This window comes from Dromaius novaehollandiae, chromosome 3 (genome assembly GCF_036370855.1).
Source record: "Dromaius novaehollandiae isolate bDroNov1 chromosome 3, bDroNov1.hap1, whole genome shotgun sequence".
In the NCBI taxonomy this organism is placed as follows: domain Eukaryota; kingdom Metazoa; phylum Chordata; class Aves; order Casuariiformes; family Dromaiidae; genus Dromaius; species Dromaius novaehollandiae.
The window spans coordinates 40,136,175-40,157,851 of record NC_088100.1 but is presented as its reverse complement, the minus strand read 5'-3'; the positions used below and the strand labels follow the sequence as shown (position 1 = coordinate 40,157,851).

The following is a 21,677-nucleotide window of genomic DNA, read 5'->3' as shown; positions in this document are numbered from 1 at the left end:
CTCTCTGCTTGCCAGGATGTAAGGCAAGAGCACGCTGATGGGGAAGGAGGGCAGAAGTGAGTGTGGTCACTGCTCGGTGTGAGCAGCTTGCGTATAGAAATGTTAAATCAGTGTACGTCAGCCCACCCTCAAGCACTTGGTCTGTGTGTTAGGCCTTGGACCGATTTGTCAGATGAGCTCCACGCTGAGTAGCAAAGCATGTGCAGAGACACCTGAGCTAACAGAGACTCTGTCGGTTCCGCATGTGAAAGCAGTACAGTCACACTAGGGCACCTCTATGTCTCTGCTAGTAAGCCGTGCTTCTCAGCTGCATTTCGTAATTCAGATGTGGCAGCATGCTGTTCTGTCTGTACTACTTTTGGGACTAAGCTGATATGTTTGTATGGGGCCGTGCTACGCCAGGTAGATACAGGAGCTCAGTGCTGTGCTAGCAAAGTGTCTCTAGATCCTGCTTCATTGCTCCGAGTTCATGTGCTCTTTGTCTTTTTGTAACCTGCTTTCAGAGTCTTGGTATGTGTAGTACTGCCCCAAGAAAAGCTGCAAGTGGCTGAAAGAGAGAAGGAAAAGATGGAATGAATTTAGGTAAGATGCTAAAAAGCAGGTTCTTGAGGTTTTGGAGCTTTCTGTGAGCTTCATCAGGCCAAATGTAGGCACCTACACTGCTGTTGCAGATATCTACATCTGAGCATCTGCCTAGTCAAAACTAGGTCTAAAAATGCTTTTCTTCTATGTTGATTCTGAGGGAATCTAGACAGCCAGCTCCAGTGTCTGTGTTGCATTGCAGTTGTCTCCATTTGGTCAGAGAAATCTCAGATTTACTCAGATAAGTTTTGCTGAATGTGTAGCCCTACCTTCAAAGATATACACCATGTAAGGGTAAATAATGAAAGTATCAGTGCATATCCATGATTGCTTTTTTCTCATTTCTCTTCCCCAGTCTTTCATCTTCCTTCAATTTTATTTTGTTAGACTTTAATTTGCTAGACTGATGAATCACTTTCTCTGTGGTTAGTGCTTGCTCATTCTTCATTTGCAGAAGCTACTGATTGCAACTTTGTATTTAGGGCATGCTTGAGTGGGAGGCGAAGCATGTGCATAGCATTTAAACTCTTTTTTGCAATCATTTCATAGACCACCTTCCAGATACCTTGTGACCCACCAGAGGTTTGTAGACAACAGGATAAGTAATGTAAATTGAAGGCAGGCTCAGAGAATGTTTTGGAGGGCCATTGGTACATCCCAGGAAACTGAACCAATCACTCACTGCCTTCCTTGTCCAGCTAGTTTGCACAGCACAGTTCTGTGAGCTGTGCTTTCAGGAATACTGATCGTATGACTGAGTCCTGATTAGTAGTTTGCTTAATCCAGCCACCAGTGCTCTTTAGAGTATACTACTACAGGTATCAGGGCTGAAAAAGCTCCCAAGCATGTTGCTTCCTCTGTTTCACTGCACGTTAAGGTAACATTGGTGGAAGAGCTAAAGTTCTTAAAGCTCAAAGACATTGGCGTTGACCTTTACTCAACCCCTCTTCTCCCTGTGTGAGAGAGCTGATTTCACACATGTGACCCTTTAAACCAATAAATCAATGGCAAACTAGCAGCCTTATTTGCTTCAGTGAGTCAGTTGTATTGCCATGTTCTGCAGCACATCAGTGGCAAATTTTGTTCAACTGGCCAGCGTGCTCTACTGCTTCCGTGTTGCAGTGAAGCTCTGAAGCAAAGAATTCTTAGGTATGTTTAAGCTTGATGAGGCAAACCAAAAAAATTAACGTTTGTTATGTACTGACACTGTATTTGGTAGTATTTAGTACTAGCCAATAGGTAGTATACCAAACTAATGCTATCTCTGAATTTCCCACCTAACATTTAGATGTGGCATTTTAAATGTTAAGAAATACCAAAAAACCCTAAAGGGTATTCCCATGAAAAAATGCATTCAGTTAACAAATGGCGGTGCTGAAATGTTTCTATTAGCTTGCTAGTCAAACTCTCTGGCTACTTTATGGGAATAACGTGTAATGTGCTCCTGGAAAAGAAATCAACATCCTGGAGCTGTGACTGAGATTTTACCTGAAGAAACTTGTGTGGCACTTGTCAGAATCGTTTTTCACAGGTCTGTGAGTATCTGCCTGTGCCAAAGACTCTAAAAGCTGAAGAAGCTCAATCCATATTTCTGTGAAATCCAGACAAATACTGTTAAATGCATGTCTGTGAGCTCCTCCGTGCCCGTTAGGCTCTAGGTCTCTGTGAAGTCATCCCTACCTGGGAATAGCTCCAGGAAGGCTATTACACTTTTGAAAGTATGCTTACCATCGTAACAGAAACTGCATTTGCAGCAGCATCCTTTAAAAGGACGTGGTGTGTTCTTAACGTCAAGAAAGCTGAATATTGGTATTTAATAGTTATATTGCCTAGGAGTCCTAGCTGTGGATAAAAACAGTTTGAGTAAGCAGTTAGTCTTGTTTTAGATAAATACTAAAGAAGACAAGAGATGACAGATGAACACAGATAAAGGGAAAGTATAGAGGAGGCAATTAATACTAATAAGTTCAACTTCTGCTCTCCCTAGTCTTCTGGGAAGGGCTGTAGTCCAAAGAACTTGGGAAAGAGCAAGGACCTCAGCTTGTCTAAGTGTAAAAGTGTGATTGTAGCCATTCCTTGCACATTGGTCATAAGATGAAAGATGCTGTGGGCTGGATTCACCTGGTCAAGTGTGGACATCTAAAAAGTAAATGTAACTAAGTCAGTTTTCCTGACTCTCTCTGTAGTCAGTGCAGAGAAATAAGCAATTGTAGGGCACCATTCAGTCCATTCTGAAGATGGTGCTAAAGTAAATTAGATGAATTGTGCCCCGAACATGTCTGTTTCTTTCTGCTGAATGCAGAGGTAGCCTGGACAACCAGCTTAGATATGCCCCATATACACTGCAGATGTCTAAAGGTGGGGGATTTGAATCCCACTGAGGTATCTTTTCTCCTTCTGTGCACTTGTGCAAGGGTCAAATATAACCTGAACCTATATTTCGGAACAAATAATATACACTGTGCATGCATGCAATGAAACATAAGGTAACATAAGTCCTCTTTGGCTGAAAGATAAATTTAACAAAACTGAAAAGCCTAAATGGCTATGGATTGGTATAAACTCATCATCGCTCTGATTTAGCCCAGTAAAACACCTGTTTCAAGCCAGAGACTGTTTTAGGCTTTCCTGACAACAAAATTTCTTACTGAAGCACCCACAGAAGTTCTCATGAATAAAATAATTCCTGAGTGTTGAAGCCGGGTGCAGTGCAATGAAGCATTTCCGCATGTCTGTTTTGTATCTGGAAACAGGACATGCGCTCCATCTTGGCTATTTGAACTAGGAGCTTTTATTTAATCCTTTCTCAGCTCTTTCATTTTATAATCTGAGCCTGGTGTAAGAAATAGCCTGGACCACAAAATAATGTAAAATAGCGTCTTTTAAATTTTTACTGGTTTTCCAGACTTGCTGTGCTCTCCCTCCCCCCAGATTTACAGCTTAGACCTTTAGTCTACTTACATAGACATTTAGTTTAAATTTGGGATGCTATTATGATTCATTGCTAGCCCTGTAACAACAGCCATGTAATGTTGCTGGAGGAGATTGGCTACTGACTCTTGCTGGTGACTAAACTTCAGTGACATGGGAAATCAGCTTTCTTTATTCAGCTTTCAAAGCACCTTAAGATCTGTGTTGATATGTTATTATGTAAGCCATATTTATTCCAAAAAAGTAATTTTAGGGAGATAGGCAACATTGGTAGGCTTTACTTTCCAATCTGGAATTAGTTATAATGCACTAGCCCATTTTCCGTGTTCTGAATCGCTAACACTGATAATCAAATACCACGTTGTAAACTTCCATAATTCCATTTATTTGTTACTCTGAATGTTTTTCACAAATACAAAGCATATGCTATGCACAATTCCTCAAGAGGGGTAGGTGGGTATATCAAGAGATCACTGAGATTTCTTGATCGAAAGAGACCATTGTGAGTACAGAATCTGACTTTCTGTGTAACGTGGGCCTAGAACCTCATCCAGAAATATTGATGAAGCCCAGAACATGAGTTTGAGATCTGATGTTCTCAGAAAAATAGCCAGGTATCACTTGCACCTGGGTGGAAGAGGAGAAGCTGGAAGGAATGAGCCAACTTCTCCAAACCCTGTATCAGACTGTGAATTCGTGGGGGTAGGGGACGATCTTTTCATTGCTTTCGGGCATAGGAGCATGATCAGATATTCAGGATCATTGAAAACAATCTGCTGCTATCTTGGGCAATGCCTGGTGGGACTGTGACTGTTAGGTCTTGGTGTGGGTTTCTTAAGTGTTACTGGAATACAGATAAGTGTGATGAATGAGTTGTACTCAACTGAATGACCTGACAGTCAGATTTCTCTATGCAGTGACAGTAGAGAGGGTAACATCAAGCTAGTAACAAGCCTTTTGCTAATATGACAGAAATAAACTGTTTTCTTCAGAATCCATTTTCCAGTTACATCCAGTGCCTGTTTCTTAGTATTTTCAGTTATTTTCCAGTGCATGTTTTTCACTATCAGCACTGTAGGCTACTTCTAATGAAATTGCCACAAGCAAGAACTCGATGAACTTAAGTGTTTTTTCTGTTTTCATCTGTAAAAATCAAGAAATACAGTTCTACGAAATGTGAAAGCAATTCACAGTAGAAATCTACTAAAAAAAGAGGTGAGCTAGCATTTGCAAGTATTGAGATTTGGGGCTGGAGAAAGTTAATAGCTAATTGTATGGACAATTATTTCCATTTTGGATAATGAGAGCTGCTGAAATTGCTGGTTGTATAAATGAGACATCCTGCATTATTGATCAGGCTTTTTTGTTTTAACTGAACTGGAAGTATACATTTCCCTTTGACATGGCTATTTATGAGATCTAAACCTGACATGCACTGATCCATTCATATGGTAAATACATTTTTGCATTAAAAAGGCTAAGTACTATAGTATGGTTAAAGTGAACCCATATTATCTGTCTTTCATGGACTAAGCTTATGGTGCAGGAATATAGCCACTGACATAATCGGTTAGATCAATAGTCTTATTTAGTTGATTATTTTACCTCTGTCTGTTAATAAGCACTTAATATTTCAGAAGTCTAACATACTTAGTTACTTTAACTGAACAATGTTATACATAGAAGGAATAGCTTCCTGACCTTGTAAGCTGAATTAGTCATTATAGGAAGTGCAGTTACTTTTATTAATTAAAAGTAGAGAAAAAGAATATTGAAATACAATATTTAAAGCCCTTGAGGTCAAACCTACATGTTAATGACATTTTGTTTGCTGATCCACGATACTCTGGCAGTTGTAAAATTATCTATTCTAATTCTGGTTAAAGGAATTGGATTTCAAATAAACCTGTTCCAAAAAGAAGCATGAAAACAGCTAAATAGAAGTGATCATCCTGTTAGTAACCGTAAGTTGTCTAATAATGTGCTGTGATTAAACATTTTGACCTTGACAAGTTACAGTAAAAAAGGAAAAAAATGTAGCTATTCCTCATAATCTTCTTTCTCTTCAGAAGCAGAATTTTTAGGTTTTTAGTTCTCAGTTCACTTTAGTAAAGTAATGATTATTGCACATATTTCTGAAGTGCCATAGCCTGTAATATTAATTCCTTTAAAAAACAAAGAGAGGCATATTAGGGAGCCCTCTTTACACTATGGTTTTAGAATAGAAGAGGCTTTGCAGTCAATTATGTGCATTAAGTACTGAAAACCTTCTTATCTCAGAATAATCAATAATCAATGTTTGGCTAAAGCTTGAGAACACTAATAGCTAATCTGAAAAGTCCTGATCCAGTTTCATTTGAAATAATGGCAGAACTCCTATTGATTTTAAGTGAAGTAGGATGAGGCCAAAAAGTGTTGCTTTGAGAGATAATTTTAGACAATCTTTTGAAAGCATCTGTAAAATAACAGAAAACTTACCTTTCATTATCTGTATAATACCGTATGAAATATTTCAGCAGGCAGTAGCTGTTTATTTTAGAACGCTGTATGTCTGCGTTTTCCATTTCCTTGGAGAGTCTTGTTGAAGTGTATATCTGCTGAGCTGATGTTACCATCTCTGAGAACAGAAACAGCAACTGGAATAGTTATGAGCAAACATGAAAGGAGTTGGGAGACTCGGTGAAAGATTCAAATACTGACATATTTTCAGACCCTTTTACAACCAGATTTTTTGTTTAACACTCGGTGGGGTTTTTTTGTTCTTGAATCCCCAGCAAATCTCTCTCTTTTCTCTCCAGTATAGTACGATGCTCTCAATCACGCTGGGACCTTTCACTGTTATTTGTCATCAGCAAATCTGATCATTTTTCTGTGTCAGTCCAGAGCTGTTTGCAAGATTTGGGAGCTTCTGTCCTCTAGGGACTCTTGGAAGATCATCCCAGAAATGAAGGACATGATACCCTGAATGCCAGAGATGCTACCAGTGCTCCTGGATTCTGCCCTGATGGTCAATCTAGTGCAGGCTCAGGCCTGTGGCTACTGTGTCAGTTTGTAGGAGGGGGTACGAATCTGGACAAAGAAGCCAAGGACATATTAGAATATTACAAAGGAGAAGGAAAGAAGGGTTTCTGGTGTACTGTGAGTATTCCTCATAGCTTCCATTCTCAGAAGGAAATCTTGTTTTGTGAATTTACACAAATTATGAAGGGTGGTTTTTGATTGCATTTAGAGAAAGTTCTGAAATATGATTTGTTATTAAAAAAGTTCTCCAGAACTCAACCTGTTTATCCATCCAGAACAAAAATCCTATCAAAACTGCATTTTAACAGGTGTTTGTTCTCATTTGCTTGTCTCCAAAGCAAAAAAAAACAAAAAAAAAACAAAAAAAAAAAAAAGGAAAACCGAGAAAGAAGGTAGGAATGTTTTTGGTGAATGTGACAATGAGAAATAAGAAAAGTAGATGCGCTCAGTACTGTCCTTTCTGCCGGGTAGTAAGGCATAGCAACCTTGTATTGCTCTCATTAGAAGTGGGTAGAGTCTGCTTGATATTGCTTATCTTTGACCACACTTTCATTTTGGGATTGGGTTCTCTTTATTGGTGCTGTGGAGTTGTTGTTTCTGAATAGAAGAGTTTATTTTCTGAAGCAAGGGAGCCCTTTTCCATTCTTTTACTGCCAGTGCTGGGGGGTGCCCTGCAACTCTGCTGAGCAGCAAAGAAGAAAAGCTTTCATCCAGTGGAGAAGAGGCAGCATCAGGAAACAGCCTCTAGATAAGCAGATATTGCTAAGTAGGGAAGTAGGACAGATACTCTGAGACAGCATCTGGCAGAAGAAGGGAAGCGAAATGAACTCTCCTTTCCAGAGAAAGCCAGAGAAGGAGCTGAAGGGATCCAGCCCCTAGAAGAGGCAGAAGTTCTGCAACTCCGTAATATTTAGGTGCTGAGCTCACGCTAATTTTTCTAACCTTAGAATGTCAGTTTAATTAAAGCTTCTTAATACAGTCCCAGTCTAATTCAACAACATAGTGGCATCAAAGAAATATGACAATTTTGGCAGTTTTTTGCCCTTTCCCACCTCAGAATTACTTTTTCTGCTATTAGACCTAGCATGTTTGGTGGTCCAAATCGACATGTATGCTTACCTGTTTTTTCATCTATATACTTATATAGGTCATAACACCAGAATACCAGAGAGTAAAAGAAGAAAAAGCTGTGATGACATTGCTAAGTGATTTAAGCAAACACTATTTAATAAATTAAAGGTTTTTTCCCCTAAAATAGTGAGCTACATTCTTTCATTTCTTATTCAGTCACACATTAAGACAGATTTGACCAAGTATTTTTAGTTAGAGATTTGGAGAGGCAAAAGTAAGAAATCCTCTTAATAAAAAGAGGAGCTTTTATAAAACTATCTTTTATACCAGTGTAATTCCATTGACTTCCCAATATTTCTTCCTAATACGTTCTGATACGAAAGGAGTATCAGGTTGTGGGCATTTTTATTTTTCTTCATGCTGTGAGGGTAATACTATCAGTATACTTAAATTCTTCTAATAAAGGAACTCTTTTGTGTAACATTTCCTTTGTACTAGTTGATGATACACTACAATATATAAGTAAATAAGTACCAAATAAGAATACATAATACAGTCACTACTTATTTTCCTGATGATGAGGGTAGTTTTCTGATTTTTGTAAAGCATCACAAGTCAGGTTAGGTTTCTCATAATACTACAAGCTGAGTTAGAGTATGAAAGGAACAGGACAGGGTCAAGTCAGATGTACTCTATAAATTTCATCAGTTTTTATCTTTTTTACTTTTAATGACAAGAAATATTAAGCTTCTGTCTTTCAGTGGAATATTTCTCAGTATTTTTTTTTTAAAACCAGTAGCTGTCATATTTCAACCACCTTTCATATTTTAACATGTTTTTGTTGTTAAATGATGCAAGGTTGTAGGGGGCATCTTTTTTTAGACAAACTGGAGACATTGGATGAAAAACAGACAAGCTTGCAGGTACAGAAACCCATCTTTGGTTTTGAAACAGAAGCCAATTTCAGGCCAAATATAGGCTGGGGACAATTGTTTTCTCTTTGTTATAGAGGTAAGTTGGACACACAGAGGGGGGAAAAGATATCTGACACCTTGAAGCAGATGAGGTGGTTAGTGAAGGCAGATGTGATAAGGTTTTTAGTCCTGGTGGAATATAGAGAGGAAGATGTGTTGATGGGAACAGCAAAGGGTTTTACTGTAAGCAGAGTTTGAGGAAAAAATCTGAGCGAGTAGTAGTTGAATTTAAACCAGCAGCCACATGACTCCGGGCTGCCACCAGAGGTGGTGGTTCAGCTTTCTCTGTCATCAGAGTACTGGAACAGGTTGCCCAGACAGGCTGTGGAGTCTCCATCCTTGGAGGTATTCAAAAGCCACCTGGACAGGGTCCTGGGCAATGTGCTCTAGGTGACCCTGCTCCAACAGAGGAGTTGGAATATATGATCTCCAGAGGTCCCTTCCAACCTCAATCGTTCTGCAATTCTCTCAGCGCGTGCTTGTTCTCACTGCCTGACTTGGGCCGGTGTAAACACCAGTGTGATCATCTGGTGAGTCAGATCAGGGAATGGATTTGGCTAAAAATGAGCCTTTTTTTCTGCACTGGGATCTAGCCAGGTGCCTTTGCTGGTCTGGCCCAGTGTGCAGCTCTGTGAGGCACAGCTGAAAGGAGGGTGAGAAGACAGCACTTGGGAGAAAGGCAGAACTGAGCACGCTGGCAGCACTCCAGGCTTCTGCCAGGCTGAAGTGGTCGTGTGATTGTGGCCTGACATTTGATGAGAGAGTCAAGGCAAGGGACAAGAAAATTGAATGGCAGAAATCCAGATATGTGCAATTCAACAAATCCAACTGTACACTAAAATTTTGAAAGAGACTAATTGAATCAAGAACCAAAGTCTCATTTCCATAAGAACAAAATAAGCTATACTGGTCTGTTTCAATATCCTGTCTCCAGCAGTGACCAAAAGTAGATTGTAAAAAGTAATTTTAAGTCTTTAAAATATTTAGGAGTTTCTTAAAGTTATAAAATATTTGTAAGTTTCTAAGGGTAGGAATTAATTCTCCTAATAAAGGCATCTGAAAGTTAGTAGTCTAAGCTAGTTACTCTAGACTTTCGATGGTGAAAAATAGGCCTTCTGAAAAAGTGACTTAATCTCATACTGAAATAGGTGTTTATGCCCTCTGTTTAGGGCAGTGTCTCACCATCAACTATAAAGGCAGCCTGGAGTGACTAACTCAGATTTAGGCAGTTAACTTTTAGACATCTGAAGTGATGTGAAATGAATCTCTCTTAAGTCTCCACGACTAGAAAATAAAACCAGCTTGCAGGAATGACCTTGAGCACTGACCCAGGGCTGCCAGGGTGTGCTCCCAGCTGGTGTTTGGGTGTAGACATCTTGCTTGGGAAGGGAAAGGAAAAAGTGGAGTGGCTGAAAGCTCTGCCATGCTGCTTTGCTTCCATGCCAGAAGGCAGTGTGTGACCTGTCTTATTTAGCCAGCATCGACACAGCCCTTGTCACTTGGAAATTAGGGCTTCAAGTCCCTAAGCCTTAAAAATCTGAACCCTGGTGCAATTTCAAAAGTACCTACATTGTATGGACTTTATTCTGGAAAGAATGAGATTCCGCAGAAACTCTTATCTTTTAAAAGGGGTAATCCTTCTATATTTATCCAGGCATTCATTCTCTGGGCATTAAATTCAAATGGAGATTATTCTTTTAAATATTTGTATAGATCTCTGCTGTTCTTTATTTCTTATTCTCTGCTAAAGTAATAGCATTGCTGTGGAAATGTGTTCTTAAAAAAAAGTTATCAAGTTTAAGAAGCATTAGGAAACCTTTGTAACTCTTCCTTTTTTAAAATGAGATTCTGTTCGCTGAAAACTGCAGCAAATTACTAGATGCTAGATATTTGAGTTCCCCAGGAAACTCTTACGACATTGAATTTGTGCTCACAAGCTGACCTTTCTTTCATTATATAAGAAAAAAGTGATCTTTTTGAAAGTCACGTAGAAGATAAGATCAACATGGTGGAGTGGTAATTACATAAAGTAATGTTCAATCATTAGACAAAATGTACAGTTGATCCTATGGCTTAGATGTGGGCGAGGAATATGATCCAGCTTGACTGGTATAAAAGAAAGATGCAACTTTTTCATACTTCAGTTTCAGGAACATACATCTAAGCTCCAAGGACAGCTCTCGTTCTAAAGCCATCCTTCAGATTCCCAACTGTCTGATTTATTCTCATTGAACAAGGAAGGTAATATCTTTTAAAATTCTCTTTGCTGTTGAAAAGTATCAATTCCATATTTTTCTACATTCTTTTCTGCTTCTCTACAAAGTTTTCTTCTCCTTCCTTTCTCTCAGTTTTTACTGTGCAAGTTAAACTAAAAGGTATTGGGACTAAAACATCTGTGCTTGGGGTTGAACTGGTTTTGTAAGTAAAAGAAACACTAGGTTCTGGAATTCTGTAAAGTGTTTACAGTTAAATAATAATATTTTTGTGGTTTCTGACTGAGTCCAGTAATGCTTCATTAGTAACCTTGTGTTTTTCCTCCAGGCCAGCAGTATTTCTGCCTAATATCAAATGTTAAACAATCTGTGGTACTAATGCATGTTTTAGAGTCTTTAAATTACCAGTCATGATTAAATATGTTAAGGGGGAAAAAAAAGGATTTCTCAGTCTTCTCAAGCCAACAGGTTACTGTGTACATGACATAGGGCCATAAGCAAAGCACTGGCACTTTTATTTCATTGTTACTGTGGCAGAGCTATACGTCACTGCTAAATATTCTGTTCATTCCTTTCTAGAATATACAAAATATTTAACTGAAGAATTTGATGAAGGATTCTGATACAGTGGAGTTTGACATAAATGTAAAAAGACCCACAAAGTCTCAAGTGTACATGAAAAGACAACCTGTTTGCAAATACATGTGATAGCTGTCTTTATTATGATAACTGATAATATGATAACTTAAAAAAATAAAGGAAAAATAGTTTAGATAGTGAGATGAGACTTTAAGGGCTAGGGAAGATTTAAAAGTACCATCTTTTCAAAGATCTGCTAAAATTCGTGCATTATATAAATGTTCCAATAGCTTAAGAAAGAAGGTAATTAATAGAGCAAAGTAAAAACTTTGATTTAATGGTGAAGTTAGTGAATTAGTGTAGATACTAACTGGGTTAAGCATCATGGGCACTGTCAGTAAACCAAATGCATTGAAGAGCATATTCGTAAGACCATCAGCCAAAATTGCTATCACATTAGAAGAGCAGTGAAGATCAAATCTTGGTTTCATTGGCAGGTATCTTTGGTGTTTTTAGTATGAAACTGACAGTCTGACCCAATGGGCGAAGTGCAAAACTGCAGTTTCAATTCCCTTTTTGGCTAATGTAGTTTAAACAACTTCCCTCTGGGATTGCCCCAAACTCTTATATTATACCAAAGTATAACATTGTGGATTTTTTTTTTAAAGGGATAGAGGGTACCACCATGCCTTCAACAAAGGGCATGAGATCACAGAATAATCAGTCAAAGGCTGCAGTGTTATTACTGTGGGTGACATCTTTTATTAGAGAGCTGTTGGATCATCCAGATTATCAAAAGGCTCAGGCTGGTGCAAAATCAGGGTGTTTGGAAAAGGCTGTCAGTCTTCTCCTGCTGGTAAATGAACCCTTCCAGCTGCCTCCTGTACTCTGGGGCATGCGTTAGTCAGCTGTGGGCCCTTGGGTGGAACAGGACTTGAGGCTCAACTCTGCGATTTTGTCCCGATATAGGCAATTCTGCCAGCATCACATCACCTGTATGGTGCCGAAAAGAGTATTTACAAGTAAACAATCTTTAAAAAAAAAAAAAAAAAAAAAAAAAAAAAAGTCCGACTCATTGGAGAGAGGGACCTGGTTAATTTATTCAGTGCAACTTGATAGGTGTGACCTAACTCAGTTCAGCTCCTGAAACATTTGGAAGGATCACACGAGGCTGCTGATCTAAACCCCGTGAAGGCCCACCTTTCTGATGGGGAGACGGGTTACTTTCGTCAAGACAACCAAGCAGAGAGAGCTGGCAGCCTGCTTCCCAGAAACCTGAGAGGCTTGTCGAAGGAACACACGAGACTATTGTGTTATCAGTTCTTTATTGTCCTGCATGTTTTCACCGCAGTCTCCTCAAATTTACTGGAGTCAGATTAAGCTGATCTGGGTCTGCCCTAAAGATTTGAGAGGAGGAAAGGGAGCAGAAAGTTTGCCTCATCGCAAGGCCTAGGCAGAAACTGGCTATCTGAATGCAGGGTGTTTTGAAGTAAAAGCCCATTTTTAAGGCTGCAACAAAGAAAGTGCCTCACACTGCCCTGGTAGGGCAGTGCCTGCCCTGGCTGCCCTTTGGGATGCAGTGCTGCATAGTACAGACTCACTTGTTTTTCTACACATCTCCAGTTTCATGTACCACCTGTTAGCTAGCATCAGAAAACTGTTTCTTGTACTCAGCTGGGTTTTTGGTAAAGGCCCTAGCGGGAATGAGTAACTACAGCATAGATGCACAAGTGTACTGAACTGGCTTTTTGATACATTTTACAAATGTTTCCAGTGCGTCCACAATTGCTAACAGTGCTTTTTCTTCAAATTCTATACAAGCTGCTTTTAACTTACTTGTCCTAGCTGTTTTGTGCCAGCATAGACTGACGTGCTGTGCAGGTGGGAGGGGGAAAAAGTTACTTATATTCAGCCCTTTTGCATGGTCTTTGCCCATTTTTGCAACGTCATTGGCCCTTTTGTCCTTCACTTTAGCTGGGCTTCAGACCAGACTCCTACCTCTAGTTTTTCTGTCCTAAATAGAAAGAGGCTTGTTTCTGCTTTTGTGCCTTCATTCTGTTGGAGACCATCATGTCTCTCCCTCTTACTTATAGGCCTCATTTCTTTCCACTTGGCTAACCCAGGTCAGCCACGGGGCTGAGTCCCTTTCTGTGTTCTTCTCATCCTAACTTTGGTCTCAGCCTTGTATCTGTTTGGGCATGATCTTTTTCTGATTGCTGCAGATGTGGAGCTCTCTTTGACTTTGTTTCCATCGTTGTCCTGAATTCAAAGCTACCTTGCGTGGCCTGTGTGCCACTATAGTCTGAACTGCTACCTTTTATGACTGCTTTGCACATCTGTTTGCTCAGTGAACCAATACCTGCTGACCTGTGTGTAGCAGTCATGCGTTCCCGTGTATCTCTGGGAATTTTGTGAAGTGGTGGAGTGTCCCTCTGCTTATCGATGTACTCCTTGCACATATCCCAGTGCTCCAGGTTCACTCGCCATTAGATAATCATACCAGGCAAGTAGCTTCACTCTTTGGACCACCTCAGGTTTGTCTCTTCCTCCAGATGGGAGTAGGCATTATTTGGACATTTGCATCATTGTGGTAGTTGTTGCAGGGATTCTGGTGGGTAGGTGCAAGATCTGAAAAGAAGTAGGTGGTCACTATGTGAAAGCTATCTTTGTTTAATCATACTCTCCCCTCTGGTCTGTCTGTCTTGGTTAGAGACATGAATGTTTTCTCAGATTGCTATCACGTTCTTAAATGACCTCTATGCCAAATCTGAAGATTAATTTCTTTGTTGTTGGCATTATTGTCCTCCTTGTATTTAGGAATATTTGGTGCCACAGGATAATCTTTCTCTGGAGAATCTGTCGTGCAGTAGCAGCATTGACTGGTGTAGCTGGAAGAAGAGAAGGTCTTAAGTAGCAGAAGACTGAATACTTTTTTTTACTTGCTAAACAGTAGCTTTCAGTATCTAAAATATATAAATCAATCTTGACAGCTTGAGGCCTTATCCTGCGCATCAGTCTTTTGCACATCATGCTCTTGTGTTACAGTTTCTGTCTTTAAAGTCAGCAGATCAGGTGGTCTATGAAGACACAGAAGAAACTATTCAAAGGATCCAGTTGCAAGATTTTGGCTTTAAGATGCTGTCTGTGCTGCCTGCAGTTCAGACATACCGCAAGCAAGTTTTAAGTTAGCTTAAGGCACAGCTTAGGGGTGTAACTGCAGAAGTAGGGAGATCTGCATGATCAGACAGCTTTTCTGAGAAGATAGGTAAATAGTTTGGTGATTAACTGCTCTGAGCTCCGCATTGCTGTGGGTTGATTGTGACTGCTACCTGAGGTGGTTGGTTTAAGCCAGCTAGGACGACTGCAACCAGTGAACCACATGGTGTTTGTTACACAGCAGCAAAACACCCTCTGCTCAGGGTGAATGTGAACCGTGGTGAACTGTAAGTCCCTCACAGGACAATCTGCAAGGGCAAGAAAGGTCCCCCTGTTGGAATGCGTGTGGTGTCTCAACAATGGAAAGACCTTGAAACAAAATCCTCAAATTGAGTCCCAGGCAAGCTTTGTTGGACAAAAGAGCGCTAGCTGTCTCTATTATCTACACAGATTGCCCCGGATGTGGAATTTAATACTTTGGCATCGTTTATATAGCACTTTTCTCCATGGACCCAATTACTTCACCATGGGATATAAATTATTCCTATTCATTTCTAAAGGAAGGGCTGAGGTCTATGCACTGCAAGAAAAGTCCCTTTTTAAGGGGGAAGTTCTGTTTTCTGAGCGAGAGACTGGACCAAAACTGGCTTTGACTGAGCACATAAAAATTGCCAGTGAAATAAGGAAGATCAGTGTTGGAAAAGAAAGGTTACAAGCTTTATGCCTAAGATACATGTTTTTAAAACAAGATCTGAAGTGAGGTTCAGTATTTTGTTTTGTCTATTCATAGTTCAGCTTAATTCAGGATTTTTAAAAGTAGCATTAGTTAATGAGATGTTTATAACACCTTTTTTATATGAAAATCTCAAGAAGTGTGTGGTATCTTTACAGTTGTTTTAGCCTAACTCAGATCTCACCTGGCTTTCCAAAAAGGGAGGTCCTCCTAGTCATGCCACAGAAGTGTAGGAGTTCTCTGGCTGAAAAGAAACAGTTCTTTAAGATCACTCTCCTGTCTCTTACCAAGCAGGCACAAAATGCTTCAAAATAATTTAAAAGGTCCTGTGGTATTACCAAAAAGCATCTTGCCTCTCTGCATCTAGCCTTTAATTACGTAGTACATCTGAAGTTCGGACAGGAAGATAACTGAGATTTCATTTCCTCCTCCATGAACTCTTATTGTGAATGATATTGATGAAAAGTAAATTTATTAAAAAAAAAATGAGCAGAGAATTTGGAATGATATTCTCACCACCCCAGCTTCTGTATTCTGTACCTGTTGTGTTATGGTTCCCACAGTTATTCACATCAGAGCTGTGCATTACCCTGTGGTACAGATTTGATCTGGATCAAATATAGCCATGTAACGGCATTTTTGTTAAAGTACTCTGGGAGCATGTGATAAGGTGTTTATGGCCACTTCATCTTGTGCAGTAGTTGCAGATAGACAGATGATATAGTGCAGCATATAGCCCTCTGGCATAAAATTAAGCTGTTGAAAAGATTTTTAAAAATTTGAGCCAGCCAGAGTGCGTTTATACCAGACCAGCTTTTTGTATTCTCAGTCTGTTACTTGGAACCCAAAAGCCAGTTTACTGTGTCAGTAAAACAAAACCTAGAAGAAACCTCAGCCCAGAAGGTTGCAGTGACTCCGGACAAGGCCTCGGCATGATGCTGGGGTCCTGGGGCTGTTCAAAGCACTCTCAAGCTGCCCCTCGGCCCCACTGCTCCTTGGGTGCTCTGCAGCATGGCACAGTCTGCCTCTCCCCTTGCCCCAGAGCTCGCTGCCTTCCTGAGAGGCACAAGTTCCACCACATGGGATCAAAGTTACTTGCAAGTACAAAGGTACTTGCATCTATAATTGCGTAGATCAGAGGAGATTCTTCTACCTAGGGACAGGACTGTGAAAATCTCTTTATGGGGACTTAGGTGCTAAAGAGGTCAGTGTATAGACAAATATCTGACTCTTGGCTCAGGATGTTACATCCCATGTGAAATTTTTTTCCCTGAAAATGTTGTATTTTCCCTGAAATTAGTCTTTGCATGGCTCAGATCCTACAGATTGTTTTGCCTTCTCCATAATCATTTGCTGGCTTTATCCAGTCTACCATAAACTTTAGGCAGTTATGGCATTTGAAGTTTGTGTGCTATGGTTTATGTTAATATTCAGAAAAGCAGCATTTTGTTATGATGATGATAAAGACAATTTTCTGTAAAATACACATCAGTGTACTACTATGTGTACTACATTTTTGGTTTCTGGTCCTGGTTCCAGATTGTCTCTGTTACTTGCATTGAATGCTGCTTCAGTATGCAGCTTTGATACTGGTGCTGTATCCAATGCAAAACAGTCCTTTAAAAATGTGTTTGTTTGTATTTCCAGAAGAATCATGGATTACTATGGGAAGTATGCAGCTGTCACTTTGGCCATTTTGTCTGTATTTCTGCATCTTCTTCATTCTTTCCCAGATGGAGAGTTCCTCATGCAGGGTAAGCTGCTTTCAGTATTCAGAAATAGGACAACTGTTTGTAAAGATCATTAATCTTTCACAATAAATCTTAACATTCAGTTGCATTTATTGGCATCAAGATATGAAGGTACAATGAACCAAGACAGTTTTGCTATAAGTATACTTCCTATTCCTTCTCTGACTTGGTTTCTCCAGGTCAGAAATCTTTTCCAGGTGACAATGCCCTCATGTTAATGTGGATAATCTTAATTCTTGATATATTTTCAAATGCAAATGTTTCAATTTTTTTGTACTTCTGAGATCCAAATGGCAACTTTGTAACATCAAGAATAGCAGAACCATAGCTTCTCTTCATAATGTGCAGAATATACTTCCTCTGTAGACCCCAGGATATGGGATGTTAGCATTGTAACATTCTACAGAAGAGGCATATTACAAAGATTTTAGAGGGATTTTGAGTTTGTTGGGGTTTTTTTTTTGTTTTTTTTGTTTTTGTTTTGTGAAATTGATCTCATGCCTATAAATACCACAGGAAGTATGGCCTTTATTCCTGCTGTAGCACCTCCCACTGGATTAAAGGATAGGAACACTGTAGTGCAACCCTAGAAACTTCATTCTATGTCAAAGAAGGAATTTCTGATACAGGCATTGCTGCAAGGAGAGATTTCGCTCTGAAGGACCCCTTGTGCTGGAGTCAGGGCTAGGATGGATATGCTGAGGCAAAGTCACAGTATGCAACAGTAGGCACTAGAGATTCCTGACAGTATATCAGTCTATAATTCACACTGGAGAGATTTCCATAATTCAGGCTGATCACTGCTTTCTCTCTTGCACCTTGATACGCCATCCCTGTAACTTCTATATTGCAGCTCTTAAAGATGCAGCAAAAATCTCTACTCCTGGATCTTATCTATGAAAGCTGTAAAAGTCTGCAGTTTTTCTCAAATATTTTTTCCATAAAATCTGCACATAAAGAAAGGCTGGTAGAATTTCATGTATATTTTATGAACATTGATTCACTGCCTCCTTAGTGGCCTGATTCAGATCAGTTTTAAGCTTATCCCATTCTCTTCTTGACTTTGTTCTGGAGTGACCACATTACTCATGAATGAGAAGGTGTTTTTGTTAATGAGGCCACATTTCAGTGATGCAGTTAGATACCCGCTTAGCTCTGGTTACATTAATCCCTATTCAGTAAAGTGTTTAAGCATATACTTGATGTTAGAGGTAGCCAGACTTCGTGACACAGATGATATCTTTTGTTCCAGCCCAATACATGTGAGGCTGCTTCAGTTCCTTGTTCCCAGATCCAGCCAGTAGCGAGGCTGAGCATGTATTCCCAGAAGGGGCACATGCATGCACTCCTTACTAACAAGGCCAGCCACACAGCAACACAGAGAGAAAACAGTGCCTTTATCAACACCCACTCAAAAAACATCAGTACTCGCATAAATATGACAACATGACTTGATCCTGTTTCTCCCCTCTGGCTCATCAGGATTGAGGTTTGCTAGTATTCATACTTGCAGACACAGTATTGGTCTATCCAGTAGCTGGTCTTAGACACTCAGTGTAAGGTCAGCTCTATCTAGTAGCTGGCCTCAAGACCCTGGTCTCTCCCAGTTGCACCTGGACCTACAAGACCTTTGAGCTCATGGCCTGTTGCTCCAGTGGCTGGCATTCAGACCTCTCCTCATACATGCCCAGTAGTCCAGCTTGATGTTTGCTAGCATGAACAGACACATGTACACATACACACACAAAGGCTTAAAATAGAACCACAAAAAAAAGATGGTTAGAAATAGGAGTTAATAAGAATGTAGGATAGACTGTGGTGATAAAGCACAGGGCTCAGACAAGTGTACTGACCAGCAGTCCATTTACATGCAGCCATTCCCTTTTATCCTCTTTTCCTTCTGTTTTCCCATGCTTGTTCCTCCCCTGTCTTCCTTGATCCCTTTCTTTCCCCATCTTTGGTCACTTCTCTGAAAATCCCATTAAGAAGTTTTGCACTTTCCTACAATCCCCTTAAAACATCCCATAACAAGATTTACACAATCCTCAAATTCTTTTCCCTCTGCATCCCATAATAAGCCCTGCACCACTTTAGGCAATCGCCCTTTCAGTCTGCAAAGCTTTGTGGGGAGAATGCTTGTTTGGGTGTCTCATTTTGGTGGCGTCCCACCAGGGACAACAGGCTAAACCTTCTCCTTTGATGGTTTTAGGAGTCATGTGGTCCATTTTCACTGATCAGGTTAGAAGGGTTACTCTGTCTCTCACCATTCCTCTCATCATTGCTGGGTTTCTGTGTTCACTGTAATTAGCCTTTACTCACGTAACCTAACAAGTAAAAACTTCTGCTAAAACCTTATTTTCACACTTAAAATGATTTGATTTTCAATGGTGTTGAGCATTTACCTTCTGCCAGTTGGGTTCCTTTAATAAATGTCAAGCTGAATATAGAAAAATCTGAGCTACAAAAATCTCAGAATTGCTGCTCATTTCTAAAATTCTTGATCACAGAGTCTTGCCTGAAAATAGACAATGTCTAAGAAGCGCTACAAATACTGCTGTTGCTATTTAGCTATGTAAAGATAATAGCAAGTGTTTAGGGAGAGCTAGTGTAACAGATGTACAAAAAAACCCAACTATCAACAAGGTGAAGTTAGAAAAAAAAGAAACAATAATGCTTGTGCTTTACCTGCAAGGCCACACTCCAGGTAGTTTTACAAATGGTGTGTGTTGCAGAGTTCAAGGACTCAAAAGGAGAGCTTTTGTTTCTATTCTTTTCTGTTCTGAAAATGTCAAGCAGCAGAATGCAACTGGTACTCCCTCCTACCATCTGCCCTTTCCCTTTCTTTTTGAAAATAAAAATACAGCTAGAGATGAGGTAAAAATCTCTTCCTTATATACCTATGGCAGGTTGTCCAGAGTGCAAGCTGGGAGAGAACAGATTCTTCTCAAAGCCAGGAGCACCCATTTACCAGTGCACTGGATGTTGTTTCTCACGGGCCTATCCCACTCCAATGAGGTCAAAGAAGACAATGCTGGTTCCTAAGAACATTACGTCAGAAGCAACGTGCTGTGTAGCAAAGGCTTTTACAAAGGTAAGGATGTGAATGAGACCAATTTAAGCTAGTTGTAGGATACAATATTTAACTATATCGGTGAATGGAAAACAACATTGTTTTGCTGGAGGACATTGAACAACTGTTTGAGGAAAACGTCCTTGGCATTTATGTCCTTTGCACTTGAATTCTTTTCTTTTTCTGAAGAGGAAATGTAAGTGTCAACCAGTACAGGGTCTGAAATTTGGTTGGGATATGGAAATTAGTGCAGTGCACTAATCTTACGGTGGTCTGAATTGGGCTCATCGATTGTATTGACTAGAGGCTTGGTTCAGTTACCCACTCATAGGGATTTGGTGCCATTTGAGCTACCCTAGGGTGTTCAAGGCATCTGCATGTGGCTGGCAGACATGGGACCTATGGAAGACCTTTTGGAGTGACAGCTGGAGACTAGGTGGGATTGCCTTTGACATCTCAAATGTCGGTTGACATCTCTGTGCTGACAACTGAATAGAGCCTGGATACCTGGCTCACCTGTAGACACCTGCAGTTTAGTTATCTTAATCTATAGCTCAAACCATGCTGGATCTTCATCTCAGTAGTGGATAGTTCTTTTTTTAGATCACCAACATTATATTTTCCCCCAGGCAATACTAGAATTTTGTTGAGATTAAAAATAAAAATGACTCACATTTTTAATGGTCTCTACTTTCATAGTCTCCACATGAAAAATTCTAAAGAGAATTCCTGATTTTTCATAGCTTGGGTATTTGACACTTTCCAAAAAATAGATACTTTAGGAAATTAAGGACACCAAACTGCAGGTCACTATTGAAACCCTTCTAACTATGGCTCCGAAAGCCACTGAGGATGCAGTTCCACCGAATGGCATTCAGATGCAGTTCTAATACACATATCCAAAGGGCTTGTGTGCTGCTTGGGGTTAAGAAAAAGGCTTCAGAAATCTTTTGCTTGAGAGTGCTGTTTTAACAGTGTAGCTAATTATTTGTTATGTGTGTGTTTTCTTTTTTTTTCAGATTACCCTTAAGGACAATGTGAAGATAGAGAACCATACAGATTGTCACTGCAGTACCTGCTACTATCATAAATCCTAAAGCTGTCCCTTTGTTAATGATCAAGGATAACGGTGAATGGAATATTTGTTTTTCGGCTTCTATAGCACTACTGTGTAAAATCTTACATTTTCTGGTCAAGACATTAAGTAGACCTTCCAATAAGATGGATGGCTGTTTTATTTTCTCTTTGCTTCTTCATGCATTTAAGTAAGCTTGATTATTTCCATTAGGGATAAAATACAGCACTTGCATGACAACCACAGGCTTGATCTATTTTTAAAATAAATTGTCAGTTAAATCATCAATGTTTCTTGAGGAAAAATGATGATTTAATAGCTTAAAACAAAAAGAAAAGATTTTGCTGGAGTTAATTTCTAGGGTGTCTTTTTTTTTTTTTTTTTTTTAGGAGAGGGAGGGAGGGATGGGAAAGTGGACAGAAAAAGAAGCAATAATTTCCTCTTATTCTTTTAGTGATGTTTAGATTTTTTTTGAAGATCCAACACTTTTTTTCTCCCATTTCTGTTCTGTTTTTTCTTTT

General features: G+C 39.7%; 1 protein-coding gene across 4 annotated transcripts in view; it reads left to right on the top strand.

The window, feature by feature from the left end:
• Nucleotides 1-21,444, top strand: part of CGA (glycoprotein hormones, alpha polypeptide) — a 29,809-nt gene extending 8,365 nt beyond the window's left edge. For 3 of the 4 annotated variants that reach the window (XM_064508757.1, XM_026093382.2, XM_026093381.2), the window contains exons 3-5: nucleotides 16,908-17,014; nucleotides 19,918-20,102; nucleotides 21,101-21,444. In XM_064508757.1, the coding sequence (XP_064364827.1) occupies nucleotides 16,908-17,014; nucleotides 19,918-20,102; nucleotides 21,101-21,178 (370 nt within the window). In that variant the 3' untranslated portion in view covers nucleotides 21,179-21,444. Of the gene's footprint in view, nucleotides 1-10,723; nucleotides 10,821-16,907; nucleotides 17,015-19,917; nucleotides 20,103-21,100 lie in introns of all 4 variants that reach the window. The other variant, XM_064508758.1, reaches the window with a different exon arrangement.
• Nucleotides 21,445-21,677: the final 233 nt, after the last annotated feature.